General features: G+C 42.5%; 1 protein-coding gene across 1 annotated transcript; it reads left to right on the top strand.

The window, feature by feature from the left end:
* Positions 1–604: 604 nt before the first annotated feature.
* Positions 605–11,716, top strand: HAL (histidine ammonia-lyase). Its single transcript, XM_054272043.1, has 20 exons — positions 605–904; positions 1,367–1,427; positions 1,597–1,624; positions 1,918–1,992; positions 2,091–2,163; positions 2,248–2,314; positions 2,495–2,532; positions 2,617–2,742; positions 3,013–3,152; positions 4,602–4,649; positions 5,259–5,406; positions 5,491–5,586; positions 5,702–5,760; positions 6,533–6,613; positions 7,305–7,370; positions 7,453–7,618; positions 9,702–9,836; positions 10,404–10,512; positions 10,605–10,674; positions 11,095–11,716. The coding sequence occupies exons 1-20, from the start codon at positions 658–660 to the stop codon at positions 11,233–11,235; spliced, it is 1,974 nt and encodes a 657-aa protein (XP_054128018.1). The 5' UTR covers positions 605–657; the 3' UTR covers positions 11,236–11,716.
* The last annotated feature ends 286 nt before the right edge of the window (positions 11,717–12,002 follow it).

Raw genomic sequence — 12,002 nt, 5'->3', positions numbered from 1 at the left:
AAGAGGTTGTAGAAATTAATTCATCTTTTTCTTACCTACAATAAAAAAATGTGTTTTCAACTTGAGCATGGGACTGATTAAAGCAGGCTTGCTGCCTCTACTACCTGCTTTTATCCTGCTCTGGATAGAGCTGTAAAAGTGTAATAGAATCCTCTTTCAGTCCTAGCAGTCATGAGCAACCCGTATTCCTAAGGTGCCTCTCTTGCAGCCCTGCCCCTCAGTTTTTGTTAGTGTGATTTGCTCCTGGACAATAGCTGTTAGCTCTTATTAAACCCTTGCATTTTTAGAACAGTTGCACTGCATCTTTGTCCAATTTATCCATTCCTGGTACATAAATTTCAGCTCCTGGTTTTTCATTTCTGTATTCCTGATGTGATCTTTGGAATAAAATTCCTGTGGCAATAGCTAGGGAGGTGTGTCATTTCTGTGAAAAGGGTGTGTTCCCTGGGTTTGGTTTGATTGGACAAAGTCAGCCGAACACATTGATCTCGTTTATTTACAAAGGTGAGGATGTTGAGGGTGGATTTTTGCTTCTATCTGATTGCAACACTGGGCTCTAGATAGGCACAGCTCTTCAGGCCATCATCACACGGTAAATGTGAGGCTGCTGCACGCTGCAGCCCTGCTTGGTCAAGGAGCAATTTCAGGAGAGCAAGCATGCCGAGGTACACGGTGCACGTCCGAGGAGAGTGGCTGGCAGTGCCATGCCTGAGCTCCACAAACACCGTCGAGTGGCTGGGGAAGGAAGCTGTGAGACGCTACATGAAAAACAAACCCGACAACGGGGGATTTGCCTCAGTGGAAGAAGTCAAGTTTTACATTCGAAGGTGCAAGGGACTTGGCTTGCTGGATCTTGATGATACCGTGGGGGATGCTCTGGAAGACAATGAATTTGTTGAAGTTGGTAAGCAAAGTCTTAAGCATTGCATTGTAGAATGTCTGTGTTGTCATCTGAGTCAGCAAACTGTGGCTTTATCTAGATTCATCTAAAATTGCACCTGAGAGATTGTCTACCTTTGTAGATTTTGTAAATAAACAAGCTTTTATGGAATAATGCCCAATAATTTAAGAATATTTAATTTTTAAATTACAGAACTACAGAAAAGTTAGAAGGTACAGGATTCAATATATATATATCTCTTGTATCTGCTGTCATATATAGTGAAAGCTGTTCTGCCTTAGCCTTTGGAATATCTTAAATAAATACATAGTTCCTTATTATTTTCCCAGAAGCATGCAAGTATGTTCAGGACTGATAACTGGAAATTAGAATTCTTGTTACTGTGAATTGTAATAAATAGCAAATTAACTTATGTGAATAATGCAATTTAAACCTGTATGTGTTTATTCTGCTTATTTCTTCTAGTTATAGAAGGAGATATAATGTCTCCAGATTTCATACCATCTCAGCCAGAAGGGGTTCATTTGTATCCTTTTTGAGTGCTTTGTGAAGTTTTTACAGTTATAGATTTATAATTTTCTAGATTTCCTGCATTTTTTAGGGTTCCTTCATTCTTAAAACACATTGCCAGGTGTAATTGAGTGGTCACTGCCTGTGAAATCCTGTCTGCCCTTTTTCCTTTACAAAACTTTCAGATACAGCAAATACCGAGAACCAGAACAGGTAAGAATCACCAATGATTTTACAACTCAATAACAAATCCTGCTACTCACCAGAAAATGCTTAGAGTTCAGCCAGCATTTCACAAAAGCAGGGGCTATTAGATTGGCTGGGTCTAGGAAACAAAATTACAATGTGCTTATTATGTTTTTGTTACCCGAGTTCCTGTCTTATGAATAAGCATGAAGCAGCTTCCTGTCATTGCTGAGTTGTGACTGTATTTTTTATTTATAGTGGTTATTAAGTAACTTTGTATGTATCCATATCCCAAACTAAAAGGTGGTTCTTTGGTGTAGTATATTTCTTTAGATGGCAACAGCTTAACAACGGAGGACTTGGTCAATTTAGGAAAGGGACTCTACAAGATAAAGGTAAAAATTCTGGACAAATACAACTAAAAATTATATGTTTATTTTTCCACAGCTAAATAATGACAAATAAAATAATATTTAAACTACTCTTGTTTTAGCTCACACCCGAAGCTGAAACTAAAGTCAAAAAATCACGAGAAGTGATTGAAAGGATCGTAAAGGAACAGACAGGTAAATATTTTTGCTTTAAACTACTAATTGTTTAGAAGACTTCATCAGGTTCCCTCCTTTACCAGCAGTGTACATTTCTTGCAGTTGTTTATGGAATCACCACGGGTTTTGGAAAGTTTGCCAGGACTGTAATCCCAAACAGCAATCTGAGGTATGTTGTGTGTGCAGCCTTCCCTGTCCTTTCTTTTCAGGAAAGGAAGTGGAGGGAGCAGTTTGACCCTGTAGTTGGGGTTAAATGAGAGAGCTACTTCAGAAATTCCTTCTGTTTTGTGCAAAATCAAACCTGATGAGACTTCTTCTGAGGTTTAACATATTTTCTTTTTTTCTGTAGGGAGCTTCAAGTGAACTTGGTTCGTTCACATTCTGCAGGTAATGAGAGATTGCTTGGTGTTTCCCTTTTCTGCGCTTGTTGGTAGCGGGTGAGTAACCGAGGGGGTTCTGTTACTGTTTCAGGTGTGGGGAAACCTTTGACCCCAGAGAGAACTCGCATGCTCTTGGCACTGAGAATCAATGTCCTAGCCAAAGGATACAGTGGAATATCCCTAGAAACCCTCGAGCAAGTTATTGAAGTGTTTAATGGTAAAAAGATGTTTAAAGAAAATCTTCCTTTCCCTTTTTTTTCTTTTAACTGTTTTGTTAAAGGTTGCGGGTCAAGATGCAGGTGCTGGTCTTTCAACTTGGTAGTTGTGAGAGACCAAGACTAGAGCTGCAACAAGAGTAGTCCTGCTGTTGCCATTGTCCATGATTGTGGGCTGTTACTGTGGCCACACTTGTGAGCTGGCTTCTCTGTTTTCCAAGGAGTGTATCAAGGGAAGGCTCTAAAAGGAGTGATTTTTGTTTTCTTTCTAGCATCCTGCCTTCCTTATATCCCAGAGAAAGGGACAGTTGGAGCCAGCGGAGACTTGGCCCCTCTCTCTCATCTTGCTCTGGGATTAATTGGAGAGGGAAAGATGTGGTCCCCGAAGAGTGGCTGGGCTGATGCTAAATATGTAAGATTTATGCAGCTGATAGTTTATTTTTTTAGCTTGCTGACTCATTTTTCAAATTGCATGCAGCTTTGAGAGAAAGAGAGCTTTTGCTCAGATTAGTAACACGTACAAGTCTTTGGATTTTCTCTCCCAGTTTGAATTGGGACTAGGTTGCCTTTAGCAACACATTCTTTAATTTGAGAAAGGTGAATCCATGGAGAATACAAGAACTGTCACTGGAGCAGACATAAATAAGCAGCATGATATTGACCTCTAAAGAAATATCATGCCACAGTACTGCTATACAAGATACCACAGTGACATCATTTATGAACTGGAGAAATGGAGAGGATATGATACCAACCATGAAAGAACTATTACTCTATCTTCAGCTCCATGAGCATCAATACTTTTCTAAAAAATCCAACATCACCTCTCAAATGCTGAGTATACCTGGGGATTTACTGGAGGCAAGACCTTTGCAGTAAAATTTCTACTGATTTTATAGTGTCTTTAAGTAAATACACAGGTTTGGATATTTCATTTTTGATAAATTAGCTAGGGTTACCTTTATATCATTCTCCTTCACAAGATGGAGATATTACAATGAAATTAGTTTTTAATCCATTGTTATTCTGCCACCGGCACACCAGCAGATTGATCTTGTGTTAAGTATCTCCAAGTCCAGCCCCTCCAAAGTCTTTCATGGTAGTTTGTTCTGCTACACCTGTAACTCCAACCCATGAAAATTTGAATACCAGACCCATTGATGGATTGATAGGTGTACATCACTATAGACCGGAGAAAGATTGAGGACTGCACAGGGAGAGGAGTAAGGAGGAAGCAGACCAGTGTGTCCTGGACCTTCTAGACCAGAAGTTATAGCTGTACACTTCTGAGGTGCAATACCTCTTCCATTGGACAGGGTGAGAGGATTAAATGAGAAATAGGTTATGCTGTTTCTCCATTTCCTGCAGGAGCAATTGCCCTATAGAATAGAAATGTCCAGAATAAATTGGATAGGACTCCTCCTGTCACTAGAGATTTTCTATAGAAAGGATTAGGGACCATTTAAAAAGGAATAACTTATGCCAAGCCAAAATGCTATGAGGAAGGGTGTAGGCAGAACTGCCTTTCCAAGAGGTTTCCAGCCTTCTTTCCTATAGCCCTCTCCCACCATCTAGAACATGGTAGATGTTAATGGGCTGTGACAGTGGCATATATCTTGCCTCAGTGCTCCTGCTACCTTCTTGTATTAGCACTAGGAAGTGAGGTGCTAGTTTGGAAGCCCTTTATTTAGCCCAGCAGAAAAAAAATATGTGTGATGTAAAGCTCTTTTTCTCCCATCACTTAAGAAATTTGTTAATATTTCTGTTCATGGAAACATTTAAGTGTTACTGACTTAATTTTGTGACTTTAGTGACTGAAAAGTATTTTCATTAACTGCCTTGGCATTTAACTCCTTCACAGGTCCTGGAAGCTCATGGACTGAAACCAATTACCTTGAAACCAAAAGAGGTAATAAAGTATAATGATGCCAGCTGATGAAAAAGAGCATAGTCAATCACTATTTGCTTTATAGGTACAATAAAAGCATTACATCAATTAATAATAATTTTAAATCAAACTTTAGAAGGATAATGATGAAGTGTTGTCAGGAGTGGGAGTCACCACTCTTAGTGTCACCTTACTTGACTTGAAATGTCAGGCCCAAGCTTGGTGTTCAGATTGGCTCTGTAGTCAGTGGAGACAGACAGGTCTCTTTCAAAAGCACTTTAAATCATCCTGAAACAGCTGTCTAAGAGGCACCTTCAAGGTACCTCCCTGCCCTTTGGCCATGACAGGAGGTCAGATGCCTGACTTGAAGCAGGTATCTGACTTACTTGGAACTACTGGTGCTCCAAGGGTGTCTGCAGAGACTTAATGGGGTCATGAGCATAAACACTTTATTGTAGCAAAGGTGCTCAGTCAAGCTGTGCATTTTATGATTTCAGGATGGTACAAAAAGCTAGGCAAAGATCTTTAACTCCTTAATGTGAGAAGGAGAATTGTCACAGACAGGGGGAATTGTCACAGTGTGTGGAATAACTGCAGTGAATTCACTTGACATCTGCTCTCTCTTGGAAGGGTCTGGCACTCATCAATGGGACACAAATGATCACCTCGCTGGGGTGTGAGGCGGTGGAAAGAGCCGGAGCTATAGCGAGGCAAGCTGACATCATTGCTGCCCTTACACTGGAAGTGCTGAAGGGTACCACGAGGGCCTTTGACACTGGTGAGTACTGGGCCCTCCTTGTCTGTTTGCTAAGCATTTCCTGACAAGGGAGGCACAGCCCGACAGTCTGACTTCTCTTACTAGATATCCACGCGGTGCGCCCGCATCGAGGGCAGGCTGAAGTGGCCTTTCGATTCAGGTCCCTTCTAGATTCTGACCATCATCCATCAGAAATAGCAGGTGAACAATCTGAACCTTCACCCTCTCAGGTTACCAGGACAGGCTGGGTCCTTCAACAGGACACAATGCTTTTATGTAAGCAATATTTGGGGTTTGCCCTCCTTGTGTCTTCTAGAGAGCCACAGATTCTGTGACCGAGTTCAGGACGCGTACACAATGCGCTGCTGCCCTCAGGTAAAGACTGACTTTTAGATCCTTCTGTAACAATAGATAAATGATGGCGAAATTTCCACCTCAGAAATACGGTCAGTTAGGTGCTGTCTGACACTGTTAGAGGAAGTGGCTTTATTTTGCCTCAATATTGTTAATGGAGACATGCAATTTGTTGCTCTCGTGCGTGTACAGATCAGGCAGCATTTAACAAAGCCATGTCCAGATCTGGAAGAGGCCAGAGGTCAGAAGCAGAGGGAAAGTGCTGATTTCCATGCTTGCAGATTTTGCAGGGATTTTCTTCTGCATTGGTGTTAGTAACATGAACTGGGTGTTTCCAGAAGCCAACAGAATGTAGATTCTCAGATATATTGGAATTCCTCAATCCTATGCATTTTAACAGGAGCAAAGCTATTAAATCAGTGGAATTAACGAAAGTTAATTAATTAATAAGAGGTTTTGTTTTCTGTGAGTGTTTTTAAGGCTACTTCTTCCCTTATAATTCTTCTGCCACTGAATAAATACCTTCCATTTAGGTAAGCCAACCCAAATAGGTAAACAATGTCATATTCAGATTACTCTTTTGGCAAAACTGCCGTAATAATAGTAAATACCATCTTTGAAGTGTCTGGGATTGGCAGTGATGCTCCTGATGTTAAAAGCAAATCCAAAACCATCTTCCATCTGTGAAAATCAAGTGGAATAGTGGGAAAGAGGGTCCCTGCAGCTCAGTCAGCATCCTGAAAGTGAACTGAGTACAGATACTAAGCTCAGGCACCAATGTCTTTTGTTCTAGGTCCATGGAATTGTAAATGATACAATTGCTTTTGTGAAGGACATAATAACGACGGAACTCAACAGCGCCACAGACAACCCTGTATCTTTTTGATTACTTTATTACTATATAAAATTCTGCTTGGCCTTTTTTATTCTTTTCTTCTGTACAGTTACACTGGAGGCAAAAAAGTCATAACTGGCTTTGGTCAATAACTGCCATTGTTTGCAACAGCAACCTCTCTTCCTCTCCCTATGACTGCATTGAAGGATTTCTGTCAGTTCTGTAATGCACGGCTGCTTTTCTGTCAGCACTATAATGATGCTGTACATAGCATCATATCAATTGCTGATAAGCATTATTGCTTCTAATCTTATAAACATCTTTTTATCTTTAATTAGAATCTAATTCAATTCTTCTAATTGGAAGTAGTCCAATTCAAATTTGGACTAATTAAGTGCCAAAATTGTAACTGTCATGGAGAGAATCTATCAAGGAACTGAAAATCTATGCTAGGATCTGAACAGCTGGGGTTTTTTGCACCCTCAATCAAAGACCTCCCTTTGTGTAGCTTATTTGAAAAAAATGCATGTCAAAATTGTACCTACAAATTTGAAGAACTGAGATTGTGTCTTCATTTCCTGAAAAATGGAAGTGTGAATGCAATATAATGTGCTTGCAAAAAAAAGCCTATTGGCACAAACACTCCTTCAGTTAAGATATTCTGATAACTGGCAGATATCATTCATGTAAACTGTATTTCACCCACATGGGCCTTAACTTCTCCTTAAAGATGGTGTTTGCTGAAAGAGAAGAGACCATTTCTGGAGGAAATTTTCATGGTGAATATCCTGCAAAGGTAATTCAGCATTTGAAGAAAGGCAAAAAACCTTTTTCTGGTTTGTTTTTTTCATCTGGTTTAATGAGATGTTCTTTTGTAGGCTCTGGACTATTTAGCAATTGGTGTGCATGAACTCGCTGCAATTAGTGAAAGAAGAATTGAGAGGCTCTGCAACCCCTCACTCAGTGAACTGCCTGCATTTTTAGTCACTGAAGGAGGTCTGAACTCAGGCTTCATGATTGCACACTGCACAGCAGCTGCCCTGGGTGAGTGCTTGGGCAATGCCATAGAGAGAGCAAGCTGGAAAGACTAACTTTTTTCAGACAGATGCAATCTAATAGTAGGTACAAAGGTTTCTGGCTCCTGTTTTCTGTGTCCTCTCTGTGTGGTCTGTGCTGTCTTGTAAAGTATGAGCATTGGGTGTGGCTGCAATTATTTCAGTTCAGGCTTCCTTATTCTGCAGCAACCCTTGGGCATGCAGACTCTGAGCGGACTTTGGTGGCAAGGCTTGTCCCAAAGGTGGCCTGATGCCCTCACTTCTGGCTGTCTCCATTTGGCACATCAATATCAGACCCCAGAGCCCTCACAAGACTGGAGTTTGCAGGGCTGGCTATTGGGGGAGCACACTTAAATTAAACATCACTTCAGTTTTTCCTCTAGTACTCATGGCTAAGGCAACAAGAAGCCTGCTGGCTGCTGGCATACTACAGTTCAGAGGTTCAGGAAAACATGAGCCAATGTAAAGATAAACATGCTGTGAGAAGAGAGTAAATTTTAAAAGTTAAAAACAAACACAGGAACAGAGGATATCAGTTAAATGTGTACATAAACAGTCTGGAGAAAAATAAATGAATTAATGAAATCAATGGGCTAAAGGAACTCTGCCTAGAGGCTGGTTTGGGAAGTGGGTCTGGAAGAGGAGCCTGAATGCTCATCCCCTTGTTTAAGGGCTGAAAGATTTACCTTTGACTGGGGAAAATTTAGGCTTCAGTTGGTTGCATGGCTTCAGGTTTCACTGCACACTTCTGCAATCTGGGGTGACAGATTCTGGGGTGTTTGTGATTTCTGCTGTGGGAAGTGAAATTACAGCCCTGCCTCTGCTGACACTAGAAGTCCATGGGTCAAAATCACCTCATCCTGATCAAAACAGCCAGGATTTTATCTGAATTTTTATCTGAAGTTTGAGTTTGTTTTATTTTTCTCAACTTCTTTTTTAATCACTAATATTTCTCAAATCACTCTGCCAGTTTCTGGGTTGTTTGTGTACCAGCTAATGTTTTTCACTCCCGGGGTTAATAGATAAATCTGAAAAAAAATTGCAGATATTTTGCAACACCATTGGATGTGTGTGTCTGCCCCTGCTCCAGCAGCTCTGTGCCTGCCAGACCGAGCTGTTTGCAGCGATCACAGGCAGCCTCTCCGGGACCTGCCATCACCTGAATGTGCCAGCTGGGCTCTGGTCCTAGGCTGTCACTCCAGCCTATTTGCAATTGGTGTCACCACCTCTCTGTTGCTCCTGTGGCTTTTCTGAAGCCGCTAATTTGGCGAGAGCGTTACACAGCATCCCGCTGGGCTTCAGAAAGAAAAGGCTGAGTGCAGCCAGAGTGCTGTGAATGCAGACTGCATTTCTTCTCTTTTAAAGAGCAGTTCTCAACCTCAAATTGTCATTGAGTGGTGCCTAAGGCCTCTTCTGCAGCCATTTGCCTGTTGCTTTTGGATGCAGCATGAGAATTTATTCCAGATCTTGGACCTGGCTTTCAAAGCTGGAGTGTGTCACCCTCAGGGACATGGGCTGCCTTATGAGGTGAGGGAGGGAGAAGGTTTATATTGCATTCCCCATCTTTCTAGAGGAAGTTCTGAAGGTGCCTCAGCTGCAATGAGCAGACCAGATGCTGATCTCTAGCTGTATTCTTGAAAGCAGGGGAGGGGTGATCTTTGTGACCAAACCAGAGGGAGCCAATGCTCTTTACAGAGAGTTGCCCCAGAGCAACAGGCAGAACCAGGCTTGTGTTTCAGTTATGCCGTCTGCTCTTCTGCTTCAGTTTCCTCCAGGCCTTTGAGCCACAGCAACTCAAACTGGACATAAGGGAGTGAAGAGTGAGCTGTCATTCTGTATTTGGTTAATATTTGCATCTAAAGACTGCTGTTGGTTAGTGTTTTCAGAGGCAATGGTAGTTTTCAAGGTGGTTATTACAAATTACTCAGTCCAGGTAAAATACTGATGTGTCCTCAAAAGAGGAGCAGTAGTTGGACCCAAGGTGGTGGGCAGGTTCTTATCTCCATGTTGTCCATTGCTTCTGCTGTCTCCTGCCTATTCTGTCCTTCATTCATTGCGCTGGGTTTTTGCAGTGTCTGAGAACAAAGCCTTGTGCCACCCCTCTTCTGTGGATTCTCTCTCAACCAGTGCTGCTACAGAGGATCACGTGTCCATGGGAGGATGGGCTGCAAGAAAAGCTTTGAGAGTTATTGAACATGTGGAACAAGGTAAAATTAAAATTCTGATTTCATAACAGACCTTGAATCATGAAAATGAGGGGCTAATACCAATAATGATCAGGTGTAAGGTAGGCAGATAGAATGCAAACTTTTCAAGACAGAAGACTCTCTTCCAAAGTGCTGTCATTTTCCTGGTGTTTTCATGTGGGCTCTGGCAAGCTTTAGAGGGAGAACTTTTTTTTTTAACTCAGGCTCCTCTTTTCTCAGTGCAAAAGAAGCTTTCTGATTTATGATGAACATTAATTTGAGTATTCCAGTTACCCTGGAAGAGATTCCTAGGGATTTAAGATTCTGGTGACCAGGAGTTCCTGTACACTTGAAAGGTCTGTACAACAGCACCCAAAATTTGCTTGCTGTGACTGGCACTGCCACCAGCATCACCCATGGAATGATCCTGGCTCTGGGCTGTCTCTCTGGGGGTGTGTACCCACTGGTTTTTCACCTTGCCTGAACCATATGGTATGAGTGAGCACAAAGGCCAGGGGTAGCTTTAGACAGGAAGCCTCACCTAGAGTTGTGCCTGCCAACATCCCTTGGGCTGCTCTGCTTTCCCAGTCCTGGCCATCGAGCTGCTCGCCGCCTGCCAGGGCATTGAGTTCCTCCGCCCTCTGAGAACCACCACGCCATTGGAGAAGGTCTACGACCTTGTGCGCTCCGTGGTGAGGTAAGAGCAGGCAAACACGTTCCCCAGGGGCTGCCTGCATGGAGAGCAGCTGCTGCCAGTGGGGTTAATGTTTGCCCAATGTCTCCTCGCAGGCCCTGGATAAAGGATCGCTTCATGGCCCCCGACATTGAAGCAGCTCACAGGCTGCTCGTGGAGCAGAAGGTGAGTGCTGGCTTTTGGCTTCTGTGCAGGACTGTCTAGAACCCTTTTTCTTTGTCCATGCCATCTGCTGTTTTTGCTGCCCAACCCTCTTCATGGCCAAGTAGTTTTGTAGCAAGTGACAGTGGCCCTCTCCCAACTATTGCACACAGAGCATTAGCCTGGTAACAAGACAAGACAAAGTATTTTTGCCTTGAGTCCTTTCACCTTGTCCCCTTGGAGCTGTATCCTTTCCCATGCCTTTTCAGCTCCCTCCACATGTTCTTCCCTAAACCTTGCTCTATCTGCCTGTCTAGTTCTGCTCCTCCCATACAGCATATCCCACCCAATAACTTTTCTTCAGGGTTTCCTGAACTCATGCATTGATGTCTTAGCTGACTTTTTCTTTGCCTCTGACTGCTATTTCACATTCTTGTTCCACAGGTGTGGGAAGTGGCCTACCCTTACATTGAAAAGTACAGGAGGGAACACATCCCTGAATCAAGACCCATTTCACCTACAGCTTTCTCCCTGAGAATGAGTGCAGATGATAGTCATGACCACAGGCATCAGAATGAGCTCTGAGCTGTGATCCTCTGGAAGAGAGCAGATCCTTTCCAGAGCCTCACCTGAGCATGGCCATTCCACTCACACTCAGTGTGGTTTCTCCAGGCGACCCAGAGGACCTGACTGTCGAGCTCAGAAGCACAAATAGATAGTAAAGAAAAGTCTCACTGCTTTCCTCATGTGTAAAAGACAACTTTGTCATGATAGTGTGGTTTTCACTGAATTTCATGAACTTCTGAATACAAATCATTCGGACTCCTAATGAAACCTGTATTTGTTTTGTCAACATTTTGTTTGTTTTCTCTCCATCTGTGCCAATGATACCAAACAGCCTAAGTTTGATATTCTTACCTTTTTTTCCCCCCTTGGGTAACTGCTGTGACCCCCTTCATTTTGCCACAAGCAAGTTTATCTTTACACTTACTTAGTCTCTTTTGCAGATCATATGTGAGGTATAGGCTCTTGTATAACAGGAGCATTTTTAGAGTAGGTGCTTCACAAATCAGAAGAGCTGTGTGCATAGGAATGTGCTATGGAGATCACTGCTCCAGAACAAATATTTTATATTCTGGTGATGGACTACATTTAATGCAGCTTTCCAAGAGCTATGGGCCCACACCTGCAATCAATAAACTGGGGCTTCACATATAGTTGTAGCAATCTATTTTCCTGTCACTTGTGTGATGATGAAAATGTAAAGCAAAAGCTTAAGTTGGAAGTAGGACAGGTGACACAGGGGCCAGAAAAGGGAGAAGAGGAGGTGTAGGACTAGTGCATGTGAACCA

The sequence above is a fragment of the Melozone crissalis genome, unplaced genomic scaffold (genome assembly GCF_028551555.1).
Source record: "Melozone crissalis strain CALT ecotype California unplaced genomic scaffold, PUWL_Pcris_2 ptg000004l_1, whole genome shotgun sequence".
NCBI classification, from domain to species: Eukaryota; Metazoa; Chordata; class Aves; order Passeriformes; family Passerellidae; genus Melozone; species Melozone crissalis.
The sequence above is the reverse complement of the archived record's forward strand: the minus strand, read 5'-3'. Positions and strand labels throughout refer to the sequence as shown.

Excerpts from the sequence above, each read along its gene's own strand:
- HAL (XM_054272043.1), top strand. The coding sequence starts at position 658 with ATGCCGAGGTACACGGTGCACGTCCGAGGAGAGTGGCTGGCAGTGCCA. Across the intron at positions 1,428-1,596 it reads CAGCCAGAAGGGGTTCATTT|ATACAGCAAATACCGAGAAC; the intron begins GTATCCTTTTTG and ends CAAAACTTTCAG. Across the intron at positions 2,164-2,247 it reads GATCGTAAAGGAACAGACAG|TTGTTTATGGAATCACCACG; the intron begins GTAAATATTTTT and ends CATTTCTTGCAG.